The following is a 25,589-nucleotide window of genomic DNA, read 5'->3' as shown; positions in this document are numbered from 1 at the left end:
ATTGCTGCCTCTCTCCTGGTGCACATCTTGTCATGTCCACCATGACGGCTCCAGCTTAAGCCGCCAAGTCTTTTTGTTTCTGTCTTTCTATCCTATTGTCTGCGACTCGACTTTGCTTTTATTGATTTCATCGGTTATTTCTCGCTTACGCATCATGTCATTTGTTTTTCACGACACGGCGGCATCATGACCTGCGAAGGCGAAAGAATGCCTTATTATTTATTCGCTGCACAGGGGCAGCGGGTAACGGTCAGGGGCATTTCACGACGCATGTGATAGATTGCATTTCTTTGATTTCAGCATCCTCCCTCACTTGATACCCTTAGACCGAGATTAGAGGAACTTGACGATGCTGGCAGAACGTGGTGTTGAGGGATCTACAGTTGCTAGATCTGGACATGACATCACGGTTTTTTCATGTTTCTGCTGTCTACGAGGGTTTCCTCCCCCCGCAGGGGCATTTTCTCGCTTTTCATGATAGAGGGTCATGCTATCGCCGTGGCATTACATAGACAAAAGTGGATTTCTTCGGTTCTCTGGTCGGAATTTGCTCGACGGTCTCCCACAGATTGGGACGGAAAGAGAGCTATGAGCATAGACTGGGAACACAGACGGCCCGCAGGTCGGTTTCTCTTTTTCATTCGAGAGCAAAGAAACTGGGCCTCTCGACATCAGTTATGGATTTTGGTTGGGAGGGCATGGGTCAAGGCTCTCGGCTCTTCGACCGTCTTTACGCACATGGAACGCTTCGACTCGGCCGAAGGAAAGGGTGCCGAGTACGCAGCCTTGGGAACAGGGTCTAGGGAGTTTCGTCCCCGTGATAGACAGACAACCAGAGTGGACTGAGGAGTCCGATGTAAAAAAAAAATACAGGTATATTGCGATACGTTCTGTGTAACCGTGTGACGTTGAATACGCGCCACTTGCGATACGTTCTGTGCAACCGTGTGATGTTGAATACGCGCCATCTGTGAACTCTTTCCACATTTCTAGGCTCTCAAAATGCTGTGGCCGCTCTTGATCGTGGTACATAGTAGGTCGGGTGGCCTGACTGACAGCAGAAGGAGACCAACGAGCACATCAAGGGTTTGCCAACACTGGTTCCAGCTTCCATGGTCGTTACGTGGTGATGCTTGTCTGTGATATTGGGGTGAGATATTACTACCCTGGACGTCCGCGCTTCGATTTCGCTCCGTATCATGTGGATTTTTCCTCCGTTGCGAATCAAAAGCGAGAAAATGAGAGTAGATTAATATTAGCTTACATACCTTGGTAGTGTATTGACATTGTTGTCACTCCTATGCGATGCTGCAATCGTGAGTATACGAGGACGTATACTACTAGTAGGTGGTAGGTGTGGCTTGTAGAGTAGAAGATCAGATGACGGTATTTGTGTATGCTGCAGCTGTCATGTTGCGCAGGCGTAAGTAAGCCTACCTACCTTACTTTGTTTGGTGAGCTGAAAGGTGCTCAAGGTAAAAGACGTGAAATTTATATCTTTAAAATGTCCTTTTACCAGATTTGAAGGGTCTTGTTTCCGAGGCAAATAGAGTAAGCATTTATCTGGAAGATGGATGCCCAATGTTGGATGCTTGATGCTTGACCTGTGCTTCTCCCCCCCACTGCCCCCGCCGGTGCGGCCGGAGAACCTCAGCGCTGTAACGAGAACGACATCCTTCTTAGCTGTACGCACCTCAAGGCTCGGGATTTGGTTGGCTGGGTACGAAAGTACATTTGCTGCCAAGTTGCTTCTTTTTCGACAGCCATCCAATCTCACCTTTGCACTCTTCTCTCTTGCCTTCTTCTTCCTTTTCAACTTCCCCGCCAATTCTTCCTTTTCCTCTCCCTCTGCCCCTCCCACGTCACATGCGTCGCCCGTCATAGAAGACAGCGCAAAAAGAAGCACCACGACGACTTCTCGAAGCTTGCCCGCGGATCCAGTGCCAGCGAGATGGGTCTCCTCGAGAGCCTCGACGCCGGGCTCACGGGCTTCGTGGGCCAGTGGAACGGCTACTCGACGGCGCTGGTGACGCTGCTGGTGCTGCTGGTCACGTACCGCATCACGACGTCGCGCGAGCCGGACGTGCACCCGCTGCTGCTGGCCAGGCAGGCCGGCGCCTCGACGGTGCGCAACGAGGGCGAGAGCGCCGCCTACCGCTGCCTGGCCGCTCCGCACAGCATGCCGCTCAACAGCGGGCTCGACATCAAGGATCCCGGCGTCTCCAAGTGGTCCAGGGGACGCAATGGCGATCTGAGGGACATTTGGCGGAAGGCGGTCGCGGGGAACGCCGAGGGCAAGAAGGGCAAGCTGTTGACGGTTCTCGGGTCGGAGAATGTCATTGAGCATCGTCTAGGTAAGGGGGGGCTTCTGTTTTCTCATATGTGAGAGCTGGTGCGAGGTTGACCGAAATGACTGACTGACTGACTGGGCTGTGCTGTGCTGTGCTGCTGCAGAGGACATTACGAGACAGATCAACCTCATTGGACACTACATTGCGGAGCAGGGCGGCATCAGAGTCGCCATCTATCTGCCCAACTCGGTCGAACTCCTGGTCGCCCTGCTGGCCTGCAGCTTCTACCCGAACCTGACAACCGTCTTGATCCCGTTCAATGTCTCCAACGAGGAGCTCATCTCCATGATGCGACGATCCGCCGTCGACACCGTCGTGACGACCCCCGGTTCATTCCCGCTCGATGACGTCGCCAAGGCATATCCGTCGCTGAGACAGCTCATCTGGGTTGTGGACGAGGGCAGCTCGCATCTCGACTGGAACGAGGTCCCCGAAGGCATGGGGGGCAGCGTCAACGTCGCCACATGGCAGGAGATTATCCGGGACGCCCCGGCCGACGCTGGCACTGAGCTGCCCCCTCTGGATCTGGAAAAGGTTCCCATGGACGTTGTTACCTTCTGGCAGACGAAGCCCGGCCAGCTGGAGGAAATGGTGCGCTTCACGCAGGCCAACCTGGTTGCCGGCATCGCTTCTCAAATCAACGCCATCCCCATCAAGGAGAGGCTGACTCCTGCTGACCTGTTTCTTCCCGTCGAGTCTTTGGCCGGCATCCACACCCTTTCCTTGACCTTGGCTGCCCTGTACCAAAACTCTTCGATCGCGTTCAACTCGGTTGCTGGTCGATCGCCGGATTTGGTGCTGGCGACACAGGGCATCGCTCCAACGGTGATTGTTGCCAGCCCCTCGAGCCTGCTGAAGATCCACGAAGAGTCCACCGCCAAACTGAACAGCCCCCTTGCCAAAGCCTCCCATGCCATTGCCACCCGCAGTCTCACCCAACACGGCGTCCTTCCAACAGGCAACCTGCTGTCTCCATTTGCCGCCGGAGCCAAGCCATCCCTCGGCACCGATCCAAGCAAGCTGCGGCTGGTGTACACCGCGGAGCGTGTTGGCGCGGATACGCCTCACCTTTCCTCTAAAGTTCTTTCGGATCTGCGCATCTTCACTGGTGCGCGCGTCGTATATGCTCTGACCAGCGCTCGGGTGGTGGGTGCTGTTTCGCAGACGGCTTACTACGACTACAGAGTCGAGGAGGGCGACAAGGGCCACTTTGGCGCGCCGGCGACTAGCATTGAGATTCGTTTGAAGGACAAGGGCCCTTACAAGACGACTGATGACGTGGTCATTGGAGAGGTGAGCTTGACGTGGACTGTCCCAAGATGTACCTCCTTTCGCTAATTTCTTTGATGATAGATTTACGCAACAGGACCCAGCGTTGCTGGCGGCGAGACCAACCTTGGCGTTATTGGAACGCTTAGACATGATAATACTCTTGCTTATGTGTCTTAGAGAGTGAGCAACCTTGGGCACGGTACGAAATGAAAAAAAGGGTGAGGCGGGAGGAAAAGAGAAGCAATACTGGCTGCATGAATGCGTGCTTCGGGAAGAGCGATTCGAACAATTTCGTCACAGGATAGCTCAAGGGATCTTGGGGATGATTGACCACATTTAGCTTCTTTCATGCGCTCAAAAGCGAAGAGCGTTGAACAATTGGAGTAGATCGACGATGACTTATAACGACGGTTTAAGACGGGGTTTCAGTTTGGGATTACATGATTGGGGAGCTCTCCGAGCAGAACCTACTTACATCAACTTGCCTTATATTGCTTGGGTGCACTATGACGAGTGTTGGCACTTTGTTTGCTGTGAGGAAGAGCGCATATCATGAAAGCCACCTGCTGTAAGCCAACAGCCAAAGATCTACATCAAGGCAGAGAGGAATCGAATATTATACAGGAGTCTCGAATAAGGGGTGAAGAGTGCGCAGCCTGTTCGACATCGGAGGCGTTAATGGCAAGGACGGGAGTTGGAATCGATTGGTGTGATGTCCATCAATGGCTCCAATTTGATGTCGTCTGTGGTGCCATCAAAAGCGGCTGGGTCCAGTTGCTCGGGCTCATCAAATCCATGGATCAATCAATGGAGCCAGTGGACGCTAAATCCAGGGCGCTGTGGTCCCTGGATAATTGGCGGCGGCACCTGGAATTAGCGCCTGTCCGTGCTGGTGCTGCCGCTGGACGGCGCTGGGAGAGCGCTGTACCATCCATACATGTAGTATCTGGGCATCCAATGCGTGGATGTCCAGGTGGTCAAGTGCCCGTGGTGTAATTTGAGACCCGGGGCGCTTGGGCAGAAAGAACCCTGGAAGGTTTATCAGATTGGACTCGATCTTGACTCGACTGCCCGTCCAATTGAAGTCCGCGACAGCCGAGGTTAATCAAATCGCTGATCTCGCAACGGGATGAAAATTGATCAGAGCTTCAGTTCGTACGGAGGGACCCTTTTCTGCTTCGCAAATAACAGTCTTGGAATTATTTCCCAGCTACTATCTAGTCTATGTGGTGGGCTAGCGAAGGGGTCCAATATCGTAAGTCTGGCGCCACAAAACGGGGGGAGTTTCCTGTCATGTCCGGACGAGTGGGAGTTGTTGCGCCTGGTTTAATGTGTTGGATTCGCCTGGTTTTAATCTCCATGATTTCAAATGCTTGGTCGTCAGGTAGAAGAAAAAGGAAAGAGGGGAGAGAAAAAAAAAAGGGCGAAAGAAAGGGCCCGACGAGGTTGACTGGCGCGCAAAGAACCCAAAGAGCATGAAATGAGATGCCCCCCCTTCTTTGGCCCGGCGGTTCTTGTTCACGGGCTGTTTCTCGAGTCCGCCGCCATCATTTCATATTAGACGTGTGCATTGATTGGAGATGAGCTTGGGTCGAGCGCTGCTTTTGCAATAGTCTGGCGATGCTAGTGGTACTTGGTTCTCGACAAGTCTTGTCGTCTATATTTTGCCATCAAGTTCCACCCTATCAACAGTCTGCTCAGGCTGTGGAGATGCTGTTAACCCCTGTCCTGTCCTGTCTGGTCCCCTGTCGATGCTCAATCCAAAGTCTGAACCTGGAAGCTCCAGTTCTGTCCGATCCGCGGCCTTGTATTTTCTTGGTGCGACTTGTTGAGTCTTATTACAGTATTGCCAGGTACAAAGAGGTTGTACATACTTGTAGGTACTGCTGGTGCTAAGCTTTCTGGCTTATCTCCTTGGCCTCTCGTCCCTCTCACCACTTTTTTTCTCCCTTCCTCCTCACCATCGTTTCTCCTTTGCCTTATACCTGATACCCGTCACAGTCTGGGGGGGCTTCGTCTGGTCTGGGGCCCCTTGTCCTGTGTGTTTATTTGCTGCCTTCGTCTTTCCTTGTGCATCCTGCCATCGTGCGATCTGGATCTCTGTCTTCAACCCGTTTCTTCTGGGGTCATACCTTACCTTGTCTTGCCTTTCTTGCATCACCTTCTATTAGTCACTCTAGAAGCAGCCGTCGCTTTCCACTCAACCGAGACCAGATTCCGTCGGCGCGTTTCTGCTTCAAGCCATCAGGCCACGCCTTTTTTTTTGTGCCATCACATCAATCGCTCTTTTTCTTTCGTCACTTCGCTCTTCGCTGTTATCATAACCACAAGCGCCTTGTCGGAGAGGCACGCGCAATATCAGAAACCAGGGCAGCCACTACCTTATCTACGGAAACGATGCGCGCCAGCGAGTGAGAGCGCGAAGCCCACCAGAGTCGGCCTCCTGCTTATACTTTTCTCATTATTGGCCCTGGAACCGACAACCTGAGAGCCGGGGATGAAGAAGTTCTCCAAGATCTTGTCGCGGCGCCTCGGGCGATCTGGCGGAGGCGACGATCATGGCCGCTGGGACCGGGGAGGCCAGGATCTGTCGCTCGACTTCCACCAGCTGACGTCGAGGCGGTGGCGGAGCGGCTCCGATGGACTGGCCTTGAATGGCGAGCATCACAGCCGCCTCTTCACCAAGGAGGTTCCCAAGTACGGCGCGGGGAGGATCCTGGCCGACGGCAGCGACGACGCGGGGCAGCTGTGTGACGTCTGCCAGGATATCGACTTTGCGAGGTTGCTGGACTGGCAGCCGGGGGATCCCAGGCCGTGGGTATCGCTGGCGCACTGCTTGAGGCTGAAGCTGCCCGAGGAGGACGCGGAGGACGAAACCGAGGAGCCGGCCAATGGCAGCCTCGAGACGGCGTCGGAAGCGGCAGAGGTTGATGACGAGGAGATGCAGAGAAGGCGGCGGAGGAGGAGCAGGCGGAATCTGTGCCCATGGTGCGTCTTCTTCCGCTCCATGGTCACCACGGTGCCGGAGGGAGACGAGACCAACGGCGCAGACGGCCGGGACGACAGAGCCTTGAAGACCAAGTTCGCGCCGTATCTGCGCATTCGACTGGCCTTTGAGCGGCTTGGCAGTGGGGAGAAACATCCGCTGGGGAGGTCGGTGCTATTTGAAGTCACGACGAGGAATCGCTCTCTTCCATGGGGGTACATTGTCAAGGCTGCGCCACCGCTGGAGGAGGAGAGTGTGGAGGCGGATGATGCCGACGCAGGTACACAGGCAAAGACAGAGACGGAGCAAGAGGCAGAAACAGAGCTGGATGCAGAGTCAGGAATCGAGGCGAGCATCACGCAAGGAGGCCTGGACACAGGGACCGACTCGGGAGTCGAGGCTGACGTTGATCTGAAAGAGGAGGTACTCTCGGAAATAAAATCGAGGGCTATGATAGGAGGAGATGCTGACGATCGGGCCGAGACGAAACAGAATGGCCATGCCAAAGTCAACAGAAGCAACAGACGACAAGATGAACCAAGGGAAATTCGGGGCCGGGAAATTTCGCCGCTGCTCCGTCTGCCGTTGGTCAAAAGTTGGATCGACTTTTGCGACGAAAATCACGCCGCAGAGGCCTGTTCCGCCAAACACCGACCCTTGGTCAAGGGGCTGAGGCTGATAGACTGCGAGGAGAATCGAGTTATTCTCGCAGAGCAGCTATCAGCAGCGGCGCCCCCTGAAGAGCTGCCGGACGACAAAAGCCACAGCGGCACCCGCAACAGCCACGACAAGGGCACCCGACACCAGAACGTCGACTATGTCACGCTCAGCTATGTCTCGGGCGCTTCTGGCGCTTCGGATACAGAGCTCGACGACGACCATCTTCTGCCGGACCCTCTCCCGAAACTGTTCGCGGACGCCATTTCCACCACCAAGGGCCTTGGGTACCGCTACCTCTGGGTAGACCGGTACTGCATGCCCGCAAAAGGAGACGCCGAAAGAGCATCAGAACGCCAGCAACAGCTTAGCCTCATTGGCCAGATATTCAGCCATTCGGCACTGACGCTCGTCGTGGCCGCGGGCGAGGGCCTTGATGACGGCATTGCCGGGATCAGCGTACCCCGCGAGGAGCAGCTGTCGATTCAAACAGAGACAGAACTCTTCACCACGTCTCTGCTTCGCCCTGACCTCGAGGTTGCTTCGTCGAAGTGGGCGTCTCGGGCATGGACATACCAGGAGGGTCTCTTGTCGCGACGGCGCCTCGTCTTCACGCCCTCGCAGGTCTACTTCCAGTGCCAGGCTATACACTGTCACGAGAGCCTTGCCCTGCCCCTCAAGTACGCATCCGGCCTGAACTTTGGCCGTGTGTTTCCACCTTCCACCGACGCCGCTCTCCAACCCATACGATTCAAGAACCACATTAAAGCCTACCTGGCCAAAAGTCTCACCCACACCGACGATCACCTAGACGCCTTCAGGGGCTTGCTTCACGAATACTCACGGCGAGAGAGGCAACCTATAGAGCACTTGCTCGGCTTGCCCCTCTTTCACCCCGACGATTTCTCCAAACACAAGGTCGTCAGCCAAACGGACCGCCTGGCCGTCGCCCTTGGCTGGATGCCCGTCCGCACACTCCCCTCCTCTTCCATTTCCTCCTCCACCACTTCATCCTACGATGACCTCCTGCACAACCCCGTCGTCGACCCTTACTCCCTCATTGACTCCCCTTGTCCCTTTCCTTCATGGACCTGGCTCGCATGGCGACCCAACCAGACCACATACAGCTACAATACCCCCAACTACACCCTCAACTTCAACCTCGTCGATGATAACTCTCCCCTCCTTGACGGCGTGTCGGCCGCCCCTGGGATGGAGATTTCCGTCGGCTTCAGCGACGGCATGGTCCTTTCATGGGAGATTGACGGCGACGCCATCGCCCGAAAGGCCGACAAGATTGAGATGCTGCGCATCAAGACCTACTGCTTTGATCTCGCCGTGAAGAGCACCAGCGGCGTCCTGGGAGCCCATCCGAGCCTCGCCCTGGCCGAGCCGGCAGCCTCGATCCTGGGCAGATCCGCCTCCGAATCGATAGACGCCTGGATCCGCCGCTCCTCCGTCACCGTCCTCCCAGCCTCTGCCGACGAAGCGCCGGCCGAGCCCGAGTACCATCTCGTCGGCGTCCTCATCTCGGGACGGCACTGGAAATCCAACGCCGTGGCCCATCGCCCCACGGGGGCGGGAAGCGCCACCATTACGACCCCGTCCACGGCCACGGCCACGGCACTGATATGCGGGCGCAGAGGCTGGGATCCGGAGGGACAGCTGATTCGGCTCGGGGCGCTGAGCATAGCGTATGACGGGTTGGTGCCTGCGGCGGACGAGGCGGATGCGTCAATTATGAAGGGGGTTGATGCGAGGAGTGGGGAGAAGAAGGATTTGAGGGTACGCATGCGGGAGTTGGATATTTATTGAGATCAAGTGATTGTGGAATTAGGAAGTTCGATGGGGATTGGTGTCTAAATATGACTTGAGATGTACTAAAGTGGATATACCTGTATGACTGAGGACATGATCTTGGATATATTGAGGTCAAGGCGACGTCTATACACAGAAAATGGACTCTCCCTTGAGAGAAGATAGATGCTCAGAAAACCAGATTCTGTTCCCTCATCTTCCAGAAAAAGCCAAGGCGTAATATATCACCAAAAAGCCATCTTATGCTCCATAGTCCCAACGACACGTCCAGACCACCATTCATTATCCAGCAACGAAGAGACCAGAACCCCCTATTCAATCCATCTCCAACATAGCCCTCACAGACAAATCATTCTGCACCCATCCCACGATCCGACTCGCCACATCGCCCACCAGCCCATCATAGTGCGGCCCGGGCAGGAACAGCGCGCAGTGCGCAGTCACTTCGTCCATGCCGTCCATGTACACGCTCACCCACGTCGGATCCGCGACGACGCCGTCATCCCTCTTGGCGGGCGTGTTGCAGAACTTACGCAGCTTCTTGGGCTTCTTGCTCCCCGGCGGCGTGGTTTCGGGCTCCGTCTCGGGCATCTTCTCCGGGGTAGCAGCAGCAGCAGCAGCAGTAGCAGTAGTAGTAGCGCTGGCGGCGACGCTCTTGGAAGCGCTCCTGAGGTGTTTCGCTTGGGCGGCGTCGTCTTTTTCTTGTCGTTTCTTTTCTGCTTTCATGGCCTTTTCGGCTTCTTTCTCCAGCCGCCTTTGTTCTTGTTCGGATTTCTGCTTCTGCTTCTTGGCGTCCTTTTCTAGCTTGTCTGCGTCTTTCTGGGCCTTCTTTTGGCGCTTCTCGAGGAGTTTCTCGCGTTCGCGGAGGGCTTTGGTGCGGTCCTTTACGGCGTTCTCGTAGGCTTTCTGGAGGCGGCTGAATTCTTTCTCTGCTTGCTTGCGTGAATCCTTGTCTGTGTACTGTGAGAGATCGGGCTGTTCAGGGGGTGGGGGGAGATCAGGAATTGGAGGGAGGTCTGGATCTGGGGAGATGGGTGTTTGTTCGGACAGAGTCTTCGTTCTATCCCCTGCATACTCAATGGGAGGATATGATTGTTCTGAGTTGGTCGTTATCGTTGTATCCAAGTTCTGTTCCACATCTTGTTCATCCTCATCGATAGGGATTGGCTCAATTTCTTGCATAGAGAACCGGGTAAGATCGGGAGATGGACTGGGTTTCTCCATCTCGGAATCCGAATCAACATCCTTGATACTGATCTCCCCTATTAGCTCCGAAGCCGATGCTGAATCGTCCATGTGGTCCCCTCGAGCCGGAGTGCTGGCCTTTGGTGGATTGGTCGAGATGGAGTCTCTCGGATTGTCGTCAATTTGACTGTCGTCTGCGGTTGTAAGAACAATATCGACAAGCTCCTTGTCTATCCCAATAGCAACCTTGCTCTCTGGTACGGTATCCGCTGAGAGATCTACCTGGCTTATATCACGACTGCCTTTAGCTGAGACTGGCTTTGGGCGTCCAGGCGCCAGCGTGTAGTAATTTAGGAAGCGAACTCGAGGATGCGAGCTGTCGGCTACACCGCCGCTCAAAGCTTGGAGATCGTCAATATCTTCGAGGGCACGGATTTGGTTATATCGGGACATTAGCCCACGGTAGTCGGCAAGACATCCGCCGAATTCTAGGTGAGAGGCAACATGATGACCCAAGGCGGCGAATATGCCTTCAGACCAATGCTTGGTGCTAAAGTTGAGCATGCGGGTAAGAAACGGCTGCTCTCGGAACGGCGCATCATTGAAGAAGGGGGGATCAAAGTTGGGATCTCTTGGCCCTCTGAGTGGGCTGTCGATGGATGTAGCAGAAGAGACGGTTTGCACCTCAGCGGATTGGGCATCTGGGGCAGACGATGGGGTGGTGCCTTCGCTGGGAGACGCTGGTGCTGCCTGAAAGAGACTGGCAATTCCTGAGGATACAATGCCTGGATGAAGACCTAGAAAGGGGGAGTCTAAGGACAAAGTTCCTAGAATACGATGCTTGAATGGGTGCCGGCCAGGGGTAGTTCGATTTGGCTATAGCGGTGCGCATTAGAATGATGAGTTGCTCATAGCCTTTGCAGCTTCATCAGCCGCAGACATATAAACAGCTTACCATGAGAACCATCTCGGCAGCCAGGAGGCCCCCCATGGAGTGGCCGATGAGAATGACATCGGTATTGGGCGACTCGTGAGGCTCCAACCAAGCGCTGAAATTATCCCGCGCAATCTCAATAGCCTTGTATGTCTTGTACCTGGGATACAGTTTGGAGTGAACAACATGCGTTTCTGACAGGGCTTCACGCAAGTAGTTGTGCACGTGAGCAGGGAATGAATGGAAGGACTGGTCATTGCCGTAGAATCCATGGATATAAACCAACAAGAGAGTCCGTCTGGTGTCTGAGCTGGACTCTGAGGGCGCCAGAGACTGCGATGACGAGGCACGGGAATTCTTGGAGCGTAGGATTTGCGCATTTTTGGGAATCCCCTGATTCTGAGAAGCCGGGAAGATTCGAGACTCGTCCACAACCGAGTAGGGAGGTGGCGGAGGCAATTGGGAGCTGTTCCTGGGCGGCAGGGGAGGTGGCGGAGGCAGCTGGGAAACAGCTCGCTCTGGTAGTGGCTGTGGTGATGCCATGGCGCCGGATACAAGGTAAGTAAGTGTAGAAGAGCTAAATCTGTAGTGGATGATCGTGATCGGTCCTTGAGCGTTTGGTATCAAAAGACTCTGTAGCAAGGAATGTGAGTTCAAACTGAGGCTGTGCCAAGAACAGCCGTTTATTGCGTTGGTAACGTGGCCGTAGTCGTACAAAGAGGGCCCAGTTTCGTCGTCGTCGTCATCCTCGCCGTCGTCATCGTCGGTGAAACAGCGTCAATAGACCGGCGACGGCACAGACGGAACCGGGATGCGGTCAGAGGAGGCTCGGAGCGGGGAGAGACGAGGCTGAGGTTGAAGATGCCGAAATGCGGACGGACGGCGGGGGTAGACGCTAGGTTCCATGTTGGCTGCAGTGGATGGGTGCTCCAGTTGTGTAGTAGGTACCTAGATAGTAGGTAAGGTATGTAGTATCCGTACTTGGCGGACTGCTACAAGGACCCCGTAGCCCGGTCTGTATGCTGATCGAGGTACCATCAACCAGAGGGTTGCAGACGGCGAGGTGCTAACGGCGGGAGGCTTCAGGTCACCAGGCGCTGTATCAGAGTGGCTTCAGCGTGCTGGGTACCTGGTGCCTGAGCGGGCGCTCAGGTACAGGTACGAGGTCACGCACTAGCGCACATGCGCTGGCAGCGGGAAAAAAACGAACCTCAGCCACTCACTCAATCACTGCATGGTGCCTGCATTTTTTACTTTTCCAGGGCCATGTGAGGGTGGGGTCTAACCGTCTCAGCAAGCCTCAGTTTGGGGCCAATAGAAGACAAGCCAGAGCACCAAGTGCAAACAATCTACGCCAGAAACTGAGGACGAGGTGTTGAGCAAGTACAAGATACAGACAGAAAGACACGCACTTCGTAATAAGATGGAAAGCTGACGGCTTCACGTTGCAGTCCGTTATACCAACTAAATGAAGTACTATGAGTACATAAGTTAGTAGAGGATGCATATGCTTGCTACCTACTACCTAACATTACATATTATCGAGGCCATCGCAATCAGTCCAAGTGGAAAGGAGCAACCGGGCGGGTTATTCCGTCATTCCGGGGCCCACGCCTCTGCCACGACCCTGATTCATGGCACACGCGTTGCGCAGGCTGGCGTCTTTGTTGCTGCTTGGAATTTGGATCGCCATTGTTTGACGCAAACAGCTGCTGGCACGTTGTCTGTGCTGCGTACAGAGTACACATGGATGCGTTTGTTGAGTACCTATCTGCCTACGTGAACAGGTACCTCTCCGGCTGACATAAGGTAGGTATGCTGACGGCTTGAGACGTACTGTACATTATCAGAAACTGTATTGGCTGCGGCTAATAAGGTACATGTATGATAGAGTCACGATCAATAGAGTCTTCATCGTCTACAAAACACGGCCATCAGCCTAGTGGTGCCTGCAGATTAATCAGGAGCACGGCGATGGCCCCTAGTCTCCGCCGTCCTTCGTCGTGCAGCCTCCAATCTGCAGTGCTAGGGAGGGATGCATTGATGCCACGCAGCGCACTAGCAGGGTTTCCCAGTGCTTGCTTGCTCGGTATGAACCAGGCACCCTGAGCAAACGACGAGCAGCATGCCAAACAGCGAGACGGACATACCGTGAAAAGAGAACAGAGGGAACAAGTCTGGCAGCGGAAGTCAGGTTATCGCCGAGGAGGCTATTCTACCTATGTATGTATCTTCCGAAGCAATAGCTTGTCCCCATGGCACGATATTGACTCATGGCGTTGTAGACTTCTACTCCAAGGTGTACCTACTACTTGTACGAGTATCATGCGCAGTTTTCGTAATCACAGCCAAAGCTGAACCGCTCTTCATCAGTTCACTTGCGGCTTCTCAATTTTCCCACCAAGTGCAGTCCTGATACGGACGGTGGTCAGTGACGACACGGTGTAATTCACTGCTCACTTTCGATTTCATTGTCAGTGCGAGGCTTTCCTTCGCTGCTGTTCTTGTAAGTACGAGTAATAGGCCATCGCCAAGATGGGAGAATTGTGATTAGCGACGAGAGATGCCCCATCGGACTATTGCAGGTAGGTAGATAAATTAGTCTAATATCACGGGGCCTTGCCATGATCTCCAAGATGGCATCAGCCACTCATTAATGCGTTTACTAAGTACTCGTACACACATATCCATGATACCTTCCTTGGACCTCGCCAGTTCTAGCACATGCGCTAACCAATCGTTGTTTCTTGTTGAAGAAAGTCCCTTGGAGACGACCAAAAGCGATTGGTTCTTTATCACTTTGACTCCCGTCGCCTCTTCTCTTCAAAGTGGTGGAAGGTGCTTCCATGTGCTCGCATCTCTCGGACCTGCATCGTTTGGTGTGTCTTGGCGCTCGACATTCCAGCGCTCGGCCCACCGAATCGTACGGCTGCCCGCCCGTGATTGGCTGTCCAAGCCGCAACCCCCCGGCCAAGCGAAATTGCATGTGCCGACATTTGGTGTACCTTTTGCGGGCTGTCGCAGTGCTAAGGCGCAGAGTACCAGTGCTAGCATCGCCGCCGGACCTGTACCTCGCAGCTATTAGTGGCAGGCCTGTCCCGGCATCTGCGCTAGCGTCAGCCTCAGGCACGGAGCGAATGGCATCAAGTGCACCAAATTAACCACGTCCACATCCTCGTCCGTCCTGGCTGGGCTGGCTAGCAAAAGCCCCGGCACCCTCGTTCGAGCAGTCGAACAGCTCGGCTTTCGCATCCAGGCGATCCCATAGGCCTCGCCCGTCCGTTGTACTCCTTACCGGCAGGGGCAGGCACGAAGCCGCGCCTCTACTTGCGAATCGCGCTTTTTGGGCTGCCTCAGACAGGTAGCGGAGCTCCGTGCCTGAAACCGGTCGAGGTACCTGATACTTGCACTTCGTCCTTTGCGCAAGTCTCAGTGGCCCGGTTCGTCCCTGGCGGAGAGATTGCTCTCGTTTCCCCTTCCCAAGCCTCTCCTCTTGCGCCCGTTTGTCTTCTTCTCTTTCGCTTCTTTTCTCTTTCCTCGTGGCCAGCGGACGTGCGCGCACCGTTGCTTTGTTTCCTTTCCTTTCGCCCCTTCGCCATGACCTTTTGACCTTTCATTCGTTAACCGTTGTTGAGCCGTTCTTTTTCAAAGGGGAGATTCGCGTGCGATTGGGACGAACAAGAGAGGCAGAAACGGGAGAGGCCGCAGCGCCACGAGCAAACGAAACGAAACGAACATACCGCCGTCTGAGCGATTCTTCTGGATTTCATTACCCAAATTCCTGGTCTTTTGCCTTTCGGAACTCCTCTGGATCCTTCTCCCAGTAAAAAGGGCGGATGGTGAAGGTGAGGTTGTCTCCTTCGACGAACCATCGCCAAGGCCGACAGCATTAGCGGCGACAAGACTCACAACGACACCGAGTGGTTATTTGGATCTCAAGATGCCGCCGGCAGAAGGAATAGCGAAATAGATCTTCACTTGCTTCACCAGTCGGCGCCAGCCCCACATCACTTTGGAATACGACACGATCGTCGTCACCGGGCAAATCAGCACTGCCCGCCGACATCGCCACCATGACGAGCCGCCGGCCTTCACTCCTTCAGGCCCGCGGCGATTCTCACGCTCACGCCCACGCTCATTCTTCATACAAACTTGGTCACGGACACGGACACGACCAGCACCTGCATCAACAGTATCCTCATGACGCCGTCGCTGGCCCCCGACCCGACGACATCAAGCCCGAAAGCGCCCAGGAACCGGCGCTGCTGGACCGAGCTGCCGTGCCCGTCGGAGACCAACAGCCCACCGATGTGACCACTCCCAGCGCAACATCGCTCGTCACTCGGGTCGTCCAGACCGTTTCGCTCGTTCAAATCGTCGACTCGTCTGGATCACCGCTCGAGACACAGACTCGCTTCGCTATCCCAAACACCGTGGTTGTGGACAAGGACACGGGCAAGACCATTTCTGCCTCGAACCCGGATCATACACCAGCTCCCGCTGCGCCGGGTTCCGGCCTGGAGCCCACCGTGGCGATTCAGTCCTCAACGTCTGGCATCAACTCTCAATCACCGGTCGCCTCAGTCCCCAGCAGCTCGCAAACACCGGCTGCTGCTATTCCCACCATTTCAATCACACCGACTTCCCCGGCGTCCCTTTCGCCGTCCGCTCATTCTTCACCACCACCAACACCAGCGGCTCCTTCGCTGGGCATAGGCCATAACGGAACAAATAGTACGTCATCAATCTCCACTGACAACGAGGTATAATGCTAATTCCAGACATAAAGTTCACCATTCTGCCCATCATAACTCAACCAATTCTTTGTTCCATGCTGAGTCAATAAACGCCACTCACTCGTCAACTAAACACTCCTCGACGAAGACGCACTCTCACACTTCATTGACAACTACGGGATCCTCAACATCCGAGGCCACGTCCCTGTCGGAAACCGTCCTCTCAACCGTCTCTTCTTATGAGCCCTTAGCTACAGATGCCGCATTTGGCGGCGTGTTTGGAGGAGATGGCGAATCACCGACAACAAGCAGTACGGAGGCCACTCCTTCAGCACCATCCAACGGGACGGACAACATGCTGTCCCCTCAGCAGAAGCAAGTCATTGGAGGTGTAGTTGGAGGCCTCGCTGGAGCCGCTTTCTTTCTCGTCTTGATTCTGCTCGCTCTGCGGTACAAAAGACGCCAACTCAATGCAGCTCAGGCTGCCGGGCAACCCACGTCAGAGAACCGTGGACTTCCTCCGACCATCGTTACCCCTGACGGAGCTCCCAGCGGAGGCGGTAGCGGTAGCGGCGGCGCAATGACGGAGAATTATAACGCTTCCGCGCTGACCGCGGCGTTTACCGGCTTGGCGTCGAAAAGCAGTTTTACTTCTGCGAACTCTGCAGAAACGGGAGAAAAGAGCTTCTACCGCGTATCAGGCAAGAAGCTGCCGTCAGTTCTGCAGGTGGGCGGCGACGGGTACTCGGACCCCCGATCGAGCTTCATGAGCAGCACGTCAGACTACTACCGGGGCTCCCAGGCCTTTGATCCTGTGGGAGGAGCAGGAGCTCGGCTGCAGCTGGGGCTCCCCATGCGGCCAGACAGCGGCGTACCGATGATTCGATCTGGCCCAGCGCGAGCCGTGGTCGCGGAGCCAAACCCGTTCGCCGACCCTCCGAAAACACCTCCTGCGGACGCCTCTGCGCCTTCTCTGCCACGTCTACGCGAGAGTCCAAGCAGGGGGTCCAGATTCCAAGAGAGCATTTGATTGATACCAAGCCATTGCATACGTCTCAATATTCTTGTTTCTGTACATGTCTCTTCGATTTCTGTCTATCATTACTTTACTGAGCTGTGACTTTCATTCCTGTTTTTCTTCTTTCTCTCGCGCCGCCTCCGCAGTCACCGGGTTGCTCCCCCTCTGAAGGAGCATTGATCTTGGGCCTCTTTTCCTTTTTCAATTTCTTTACTCTCTCTGTTCTTGTTTTTTTCAGTGGCGTTGGAGTGGGCAACATGGGATTTTCGGGCCGTAATCTGAGGAAAAGGAAGGTCGGGATATAGAGGAAAAGTCTGGAAGAGTTTCTTTTCATCTGGGAGGGCCATCTTCTTTGTTGCTATCTATCTCTCTTTATCTTTCCTTTTCTTGTCCATCTCTAACGACATATCATTCTTGGAGGAGGTTTGGCGGGGTCGAAAACGGGAGACTCTCTCGTATGCAGGGTACCCTACGCTTGTACATTCTGCGAACATGTCTTGTATAATCTAAGTCAGACGATGCTAATCGTCAGAAGATAGGGCAGACACCTATATGCGTGATTCGATTGCTGTTCATTTCTTCAGTGAGAACATGCTGTACTGGGGGAGGATGGGGTGATGTCGCGGTAGACCTATGTTCTACAACACGCATGTACGGGATATAGGATGAGACGTGCCATTTTAGAGAATGTTATTGAATATAGACTTTGCATTATTGTTACTTGTTGATCTTAAAACGTATCACATATGATGATCAGATGACCGACTGCACGTTAATGGTATTACTACGTAGGCAAATCGATCACATCTGGCACTTCTATCACAACCTAAAGGGGGGCTGTTTGTATGAGGCAAAGCAGGTAGTCATCAAGGCATCATCATCGACTTGCCCCCCCTCGTGCCTCTCTCTAGTCTCTTGTTAATGAAATTGAGGGACCTGGGCGAGACGTCGATGAAACGGGAGGCGATTGCGTGCGGCGAAGAGATCGGGAGACCGGCACGGACCGGCGAATGAAAGTAGAACAAACCGGGCTCCTTCATTCAAGGACAAAGGACAGCTGCATTGATGTCTTGAGTCATGCGTCGAGAATTACAAATACTATCTAGTATGTAGGATGAAGAAGTTCTGTGATGTGTCTCGGGATGTTCTTTCCACGTGGATGTTGAGTGTCTGACAGGTGCCGCCCACATGAAAGCATTACCCTAGGTACCTACCTACTGCCTTAGATCAGTAGGGAGGGGAAAAGGGGTTTTAGAGTCGGCCAAGCTTGAATGGCGCTATTAAGTCTTTGTATATCCGGCAGGATGGCGGGAATTCATGAGGAATGTCGGCAACGGAGAAATTGCTGGAGGGACTTGAAGCCATGAATGCAGAATGTTTGTAGGTGGGAAAGAAGAGAAGCAAGGTGGAATGATTCTAACTTTAGCCACAGCTCGTGAGAGCAGGTTTGGTGCCAAATATAAGCGTGCTAGAATAAGCTATAAATAAGAACTGTTTTTTTTTTTTCCCTTCATTTGAAAGAAGAGTGTGAGATTTGATTCTGATAGGGCTGACCACTGTGTGTGTGTGTGTGTGTGAGTTGTGTGTGTGGTTGGGCAGGGGCTGCTTACGTTCTTTGACCAAGCGTTTGGATGCTACTATTACTGGCAAGTGGTACCTTTTTGCGGGAACAATTTTCTTTGGAGGGGGGGGAGGGTACAAGTAGTACTATCCAATGTATGTATGCTTAGTGGTGCTTGCAGTGACGCATTTAGAAGCTGACGGTGGTTCTGGGCTTGTTCTAGTCTCGGTTTAACTTGGATGTTTCTACTTTTGGTGTTGTGCTGTTGGTTGGGGTTGGTTGAAGGAACTGTTTGGTTCACCTTGGCCTCGGTCTAAAGTGGTGTTTGTTGGTCTAATATAAGTAAGCGGCAAAATTGTATACGAGCTTGGACGAAGTGTGATAAAAGAGCCGAGGTACCTACCGATGTCGCAATGATAATCAGGGCGCGGCATTCGAAGCAACAATTCAAAAGAAAACAAAAAGTCAAAGGAGCCTTCAAACATTTGTCTTGCGCATCGGGTCGTGTGTAAGCCCGTTTCAAGTGTGCTTTATTTTTGTCGCAGCTTGATTGGAGGCGGGGAGGAAGGGGGGAGGTTGCGGAGGTAAGTGTGCAAAAATTCGTGTAATTCCGACGAACGGCGTCAAGTCCTTTCCGTGGGTTCAGAGCACGAATGTGTTGTCTCTTCCTTGTTCTGCGGAGTGCTAAGACTTCTCAAAAGTCCGCCGTGTATCATCATTGCGCCGGGTTTCTTATACATACGGGCGTCAGATTTTGAAAGACATATTCGTGCTTGCTCAACTCCGCAGTAACGTCGGTGTCTCGGTATGTTGGTATGCCGCGCTTTTGTGGCATGTCACGCGTCGTCGTCTTTGCTATTTCAAGAAGAAGCAAGAATTGCATCATGGCTGGCTGAGGCATGGGTCTATGTAGATGAGACGTCAAGCAGTCAAACGACATTCGCCAGAACAAGAAAACACGGTATATTTCAAAGAAGTACATAGCAAGACATGACTCTGAGTTTTGCTGCCGTCGTTACACGATGCCGCGTGTCAAGGTAGTGGCGTCTTCTGTGTGCCTACTGGAAAGGTACGATATGTCCCCCAAGGCGATTCTCGGGAGATAGGGGCAGGAGAGAGATCGGTCAAATCGGCGACTTTCTTTGGTGGCGCTGCTGCAATAGTAGAAGCTGCATAGGTATGTTTGCTGCTGGAACGTTCACATTGGATGTAGATGACCTTGACGGCAGCCCATTTGCTGCGTCTTGACGCATGGTTTCTTGCTGCAACTGCGTACCTGCACCCTTGACTTGACTCTGGACGCACGTACGAGTACCTTTGCTTGGTATAAGTCATGGAATTCAGACAGCCCAACGCCCCTGTCCATTCAATCTGCCTGCCATTACCTTGTTTCTTTTGCAAATCGCATCCGGGCTCGAGTTGCTGGACAATTCGATATTCTGACGCAGCGCACTGACAAACAAACATGGAGACGAAGCGCATCCTAATACTAACCTTGAACCCATCAGGTCGGCGTCCATTACTAATAAGGGCAACTGGGGGGGGGAAGGGATTGGATTTCCTGGTTGCAAGCTTAGGTCTGGTTCTACTGTAGTGGGAGTTTCCAAACATCGACATACAAATTCCAATCATCGACCTACAACTAAGCCAATTTCGGCCAAGCGCTTCTATAGTGCGTTTTTGCTCAAGTGCCTGCAGTTCTATCCCATCTTCTACCATTAATCACAGAGCATAGATCTTAAGCTCTTATATATAAAAAGCACTGGTTAGTGGTTAGGGTTAGTGGTTAAGTTAGGGTTAAGGGTAATTCGGGTTATCCTGTGAACATGGCCTGATTTTGTGGTTGCAAAGTGGTAGGAAAAGTAAGGTACAGAGCTGATCGAATTAGGCTTAGTTGTCTGTCGATGATTGGAATTTGTATGTCGATGTTTGGAAGCTCCTGTAGTGGCGCGGCTGCTCCAGCGGCATGACGCCAGACGATATCACCTCCAGCCAAGGCTCTAGCCGTTCAGGGCCCCCAGCCAGCTTACAGGGCATCCATCAGTGGGCTGATGGGCGCTGGGCGGCAGCCGAGAAGCACTGGGGCCTTCCAAGTGGGGACGTGCAGGTGAACATTCATGTTGAAGGCGCTCAACTGTTCGTGGCGCTGAGACACGCGTGGCCCCCCCCGGACGGGGGAGCTGCAGGTGCCGAAGGAACTTCCAAGACAGGCCACATGCCGTTGACATGTATAGTAGTGTTCGTATGTATCTGTAGGTAGCTGCTCAAGAAGTGCCTTAGGTAGGTAGACTAGAGTCTGGGAGAGAGAGGTCATTAAATCACAGTGTAAATCGAGCCGTGAATGTACCACTATTTTGGACTCGTGCGCATAAGCATTTCCCTTCTGGTAATGGATCTTTAGAACTACTACCATGTATTTAGTTCTTAGGTAGCAAATATCAGGGGACCTGGGGGGAGCATCAGGCGGAGCGCGCAGAGGCTCAGAGGCCCCCCTCCCCCCCGGAGTGGGTTCGACTTGGGGGGGCTCAGCTGTTGGCAAGACGCCCATGGATCCCTGGAAGACAACAGAGCGACCTGTCATTTGATTCTTGATTTGTTCGATTGATTTGATTCGATGCCGCTCCGAGGCTCGACGGGCGTGGCTGCGATACGGAGCTACAGCACTACCTAGGTATGTACAGGTATTTACGTCCTCCCCAGCTCGCTCAGCGCTGCACCACGACGGACTCGGGAGGCGCTGCTACGCACGAGGTACCTGAACCACATACGTACCTACCTTACCTTACGCACCTGCGCATGGCTGGAACTCGGAGCTTAGCACACCCAAGGTACATGCGGTATGTAGCCTGAACTCAGCGAATCCTCCGTAGGTACCGTAGAGGTACGGGTAGTATCAGATAGTACCTACCTAGGTAGGTACCAAATACGGGCTTCTTCTTAGTGCTGGTCCCCGCTTGTTTCTCACCAAACTGCCAGCCAGCCAAGAACCTCGTAGCCTCAGTCGCCTGCTACTAACTCAAGTCATCGTCCTCCATCCAGTCTCATACCTACACTCACTCGTCCCTCTTCTCTTCTCTCTTGCGCTGCCTCAGATGCGCATCCCAACACTCCTCCATTGGTGAGACTCGCTTCTTCTCTGCCCGAGACTGGTTTCTCATCCCTTCAGCATCCGGAGATTTCCTCACGACACCTGCTGTTCCCCTATTCGCCGCGGAGCTTCCTGGTGGCGGCCTTTCAGCTACGATTAAAGTCCGAGACGCTCCGCTCAGCCGTCGCCATACTCGCACATACTACTACCTACTACTACCTCCTACTGCCCGTTGTTTTGTCCGGGTTTCACACAGAGATCGCGCTGTGCAGTCCTGTCCAGACCATTTCGCATCGACATACAGCCTCTACTGGTTGACACCCGACTGCTTTATCCCACCTACCTACTCTGCCAGCCCTATACTATACCTACCTACCCTCCAGCATCAGGCGATAGCAGGCAGAGCAGCAACAGCCGTCTATTGTCAGTGAGAAGTGCGCGCGCGAAACGACAACGGCCATTGGCAAGGCTACACCTGGTGTCGCTTCTGAGACAATCTTCAAGACAAAAAAGATAAGGGGACCTTGTCTGTTCGCCGGAACCCCCCATATTGGCGCTCCGCGTTGCCGATTCACCATTTGTCTCAACTGGTTCAAGATCATCCCACCTTTGCATACCTCTACTTTATACATAGGTCGTGTCTACCGGTGCCTATCGCAGGACGACGACACAGACACGCCGCAGACGGACCAGGCCAGCACGAATGAAAAGAGATTTCCACAAGCAGAATCAGCCCTGACTGCGCCTGATCGAACCGCCAGCATGGACCGCATGGGAATGTTCCAGGTGCCCCCTCTAGTAGGGCCACCACCGCTTACAAACCAACCGCCACAGATCTTTGGCTCATTTCTTCCCGATGGCCTGCCCTCTGTGCAGCAACTTCCTCCGGACTTGGCAGCGCATATATTTCCAGACTCTAGCTTGTTGCTCGATGACAGCAACGATGCCAAGAGGCGGAGGATTGCTAGGGTAAGGCTCTCCCTACGCTCCCCAAGGCGGACACGTCTATGCCGCAAGTGAGCAATCTTCGCCAGGGCTGCTTGAGATGCTGACGAACCTCTTCACCATGCTCCAGGCCTGTGACCAGTGCAGACGGAAAAAGATCAAGTGCGACGGTAAGCTGCCGGCATGCACTCATTGCACCAACTACAAGACCGAATGCATCTTCACCCAGATTGAAAAGAAGAGGGCGACGCCAAAGGGGTACGAATGCCCGACGACTGCCGTTCACGCACCAAGCTGACACACAACAGAGCCAAATACATTGAAGCACTGGAGAACCGTCTCGCTCGCATGGAAAAGCTGCTCCGGCTGGCCGGTATGCTCCTCATCCGTTTCTGTCGAATCCAGTTGAAAGTCACTTACACAAGCCCTCTCCCCTCTAGGCATCCTCGTGAATGACGACGACGACCTTGCTGAACTCGAAAAGAGACTTACCGAAAAGGCACAGCAGACAGCTGGCGCTCAAAGCTCAGCCCCTTCTTCGCCCTCGCGCCTCACGTTCGAGAGTGATGGCACGGCCTCTCCCAGAAGCTCGGTGACCTCGCCAGGTTTCCAGAAGGACAAGGACAGGAGACAGGACGACAAGCACAAGCCAATCGCTACGCCCGTGAGCCTCCAGGGCGAGGAGGAAGTCGAGGCCTTGTCGGAAATGATGTGCTCACTGGTAACGAACAACTGCGGAGAAACCAGATACATCGGTAACCGCCACTCATTACTGATTTGCGTGCAGTGCAGTTTCTGCTGGATATGCTTGACTAACAAGGCGCAGGCTCCTCGTCCGGCTTCTCCATCTTCTCACCCAAGGGCATCCAGTGGATCAACAACAAGACGGGCGATGCCGCCTTCCAGAACATGATCTCCCAAGTTTCCGAAGATGACCACAAGTGGACAAACTGGAAGCCTGAAATCTTCAGGGACTTGTTTCAGCGACCCGTTTTCCAACCCCTTCCGTCAAAGGCCGAGGCCATGTCCCTGCTCACGGACTACTTCGAGAACTTCAACTGCATGTTCCCGCTCTTCCACCAGCCGACATTCATGCACCTGGTCGAGCGCCAGTACTCCGACGATCCATATCAGGGCTCCGGTTGGTGGGCAAGTCTCAACTGTGCCTTGGCCATTGCTCATCGCCTGCGGGTCATGAGCAATCTGGTTCCGCAAGAGGAGGATGACAAGGCTTGGGGCTATCTGAAGAATGCCATGGGCGTCTTTGCCGAGCTCACCATGCGTAACACGGATCTGCTGAGTGTCCAGGCCCTGCTTGGAATGGCCCTCTTCATGCAGGGGACGCCCAATCCCCAGCCGACCTTCCTGCTGATCGCTGCCGCTATTCGGCTTTCGCATAGCATTGGCCTCCACAAGAAGGGCACGGGATTCAACCTCAACCCCATTGAGATTGAGCAGCGCAAGCGAGTGTTCTGGATCGCTTACATGCTGGACAAGGACCTGTGCTTGAGATCAGGACGTCCACCTGCCCAGGATGACGACGACATGAACGTCGAGCTTCCCGATGCCGACCCCGAGGACAACATTGGCAACATCCCTTTGGCAGATGGAAAGGGCAAAATGAATCTTTTCAGAGTCATGTGTGAATTTGCCGTCATCGAAAGCAATGTCTACAAGAGGCTGTACGCGGCCAAGGCGGCAAAGCAATCCGACGGCGAGCTCCTTGCAACAATTGGAGAGCTAGATCAACAGCTGGAGGAGTGGAAGGACCGGATCCCCATCGACTTTAGGCCTGAGCATGAAATCAGGGCTTCGCACACGCCTCTGATCCTTCACATCGTCATGGTGCACTTTACTTACTATAACTGCCTGACAACCATCCACCGCATGTCAGTTCACCACGGCTTCTGGACCAGCCGGCTTGCCAACTATGCCATCTCAGGCCAGAACGTGCGACCACTCAACCCCAGAGTGTATTCGTCTGCTATGCTCTCAACAGCAGCAGCGCGAGCGTCCATCTCCCTGCTCAAGTACATCCCCCAAGGAGACTTTTCTTGCGTTTGGTAAGTCCCACAGAGCCTTGGATCTTGTCTTCCCGATCCTTCATGGCATCAAGATAAGAAGCAACTAAACGTGCTTTTCAGGTTGATTCTCTACTTCCCGGTCTCGGCGCTAGTCACCCTTTTCGGCAATATTCTACAGAATCCTCTCGATCAGCGAGCAAAGTCCGACGTTCGACTGATGAATCTCGTCGTCACATTTCTCTCAATGCTTGGTCAGGAAGCGGAGCAGGGAGGTGTCCACAGGATGCTGGGCATCTGTTCCGAGTTTTGCCGAATCGCCCAAAGAGTCATTGAGAAGGCTGAAAAGGAACAATCTTCTCGACGTAAGCGCAAGGCCGCGGATACCCCAGGAAGCATAGACGCCCATAATCATCAGTCTTCCTCGCCCAACACAGCAGCGACCGCCAAGTCGATGACGCCGGCCTCTTCTACCCAGACCCCTCAGCAGACAAGCACCACAGCAACGACGACACCGCAGACCAACGTCCACGATACGTTGACACCCGAATTTGCGGCAGCACGTGCCTCGATTCACAATGCAGCCAACAAGGCCACGCCGTTGGGCTCGTCGCCGTCAGTCGACTCCATGGGATGGACACAAGACAGCCAGATGCCCCAGGACATTGAGTTCGAATCCTTCAGCGATCTGACGGGGTTCGGTGCCGATGTTCAGTCGCCGCCGGTGCCCAGCGGTCGTGGCTTCCCGCAACCCGTGCTCCCCCAAGACCTCTTTTCCCTGTCTATGAGCCTGGATTGGAACTGGGTCGAGATGAGCGGAGGGGCGTATCCTACGGTTGAGAATGGCAACTTTGGCGGCCTCGAGAACACGGGTGTCCTTGGCCCACGGGAGCAGAGGCAGTGATCTTGTCATTTTGTTTTCCTGAAGGAGTTCGGTTCACATCTGCAGGGCTGTTCGCTGATGTATACATTGCCATCTGGTGTTGTAATTTGACTGTTTTCATGTGATGGATGTGT

At 53.9% G+C, this 25,589-nt stretch overlaps 5 protein-coding genes across 5 annotated transcripts; 4 read left to right on the top strand and 1 right to left on the bottom strand.

Moving 5' to 3' along the window:
- Window positions 1-1,833: 1,833 nt before the first annotated feature.
- TRIREDRAFT_44546 (uncharacterized protein) lies at window positions 1,834-4,048 on the top strand. The gene is made up of 3 exons (XM_006961044.1): window positions 1,834-2,354; window positions 2,455-3,644; window positions 3,705-4,048. The coding sequence occupies exons 1-3, from the start codon at window positions 1,952-1,954 to the stop codon at window positions 3,798-3,800; spliced, it is 1,689 nt and encodes a 562-aa protein (XP_006961106.1). The 5' UTR covers window positions 1,834-1,951; the 3' UTR covers window positions 3,801-4,048.
- Window positions 4,049-6,120: 2,072 nt separating this feature from the next.
- TRIREDRAFT_103303 (uncharacterized protein) lies at window positions 6,121-9,081 on the top strand (the record flags this gene model as incomplete). The annotated part of the gene is made up of 1 exon (XM_006961841.1): window positions 6,121-9,081. One exon carries the CDS (start codon window positions 6,121-6,123, stop codon window positions 9,079-9,081), a length of 2,961 nt encoding a protein of 986 aa, XP_006961903.1.
- Window positions 9,082-9,399: 318 nt separating this feature from the next.
- Window positions 9,400-11,746, bottom strand: TRIREDRAFT_103302 (uncharacterized protein; the record flags this gene model as incomplete). The annotated part of the gene is made up of 2 exons (XM_006961394.1): window positions 9,400-11,019; window positions 11,225-11,746. 2 exons carry the CDS (start codon window positions 11,744-11,746, stop codon window positions 9,400-9,402), a joined length of 2,142 nt encoding a protein of 713 aa, XP_006961456.1.
- A 3,530-nt stretch (window positions 11,747-15,276) lies between these two features.
- Window positions 15,277-16,820, top strand: TRIREDRAFT_119940 (uncharacterized protein; the record flags this gene model as incomplete). Its single annotated transcript, XM_006961840.1, has 3 exons — window positions 15,277-15,937; window positions 16,191-16,653; window positions 16,742-16,820. The coding sequence occupies 3 exons, from the start codon at window positions 15,277-15,279 to the stop codon at window positions 16,818-16,820; spliced, it is 1,203 nt and encodes a 400-aa protein (XP_006961902.1).
- Window positions 16,821-22,368: 5,548 nt separating this feature from the next.
- Window positions 22,369-25,476, top strand: TRIREDRAFT_2148 (N-terminal binuclear Zn cluster-containing protein; the record flags this gene model as incomplete). Its single annotated transcript, XM_006960897.1, has 7 exons — window positions 22,369-22,575; window positions 22,682-22,809; window positions 22,860-22,924; window positions 22,992-23,306; window positions 23,378-24,614; window positions 24,696-24,989; window positions 25,068-25,476. The coding sequence occupies 7 exons, from the start codon at window positions 22,369-22,371 to the stop codon at window positions 25,474-25,476; spliced, it is 2,655 nt and encodes an 884-aa protein (XP_006960959.1).
- Between the last annotated feature and the right edge of the window lie 113 nt (window positions 25,477-25,589).

This window comes from Trichoderma reesei, assembly GCF_000167675.1.
Source record: "Trichoderma reesei QM6a unplaced genomic scaffold TRIREscaffold_1, whole genome shotgun sequence".
Taxonomy (NCBI): Eukaryota; Fungi; Ascomycota; class Sordariomycetes; order Hypocreales; family Hypocreaceae; genus Trichoderma; species Trichoderma reesei.
The sequence above is the reverse complement of the archived record's forward strand: the minus strand, read 5'-3'. Positions and strand labels throughout refer to the sequence as shown.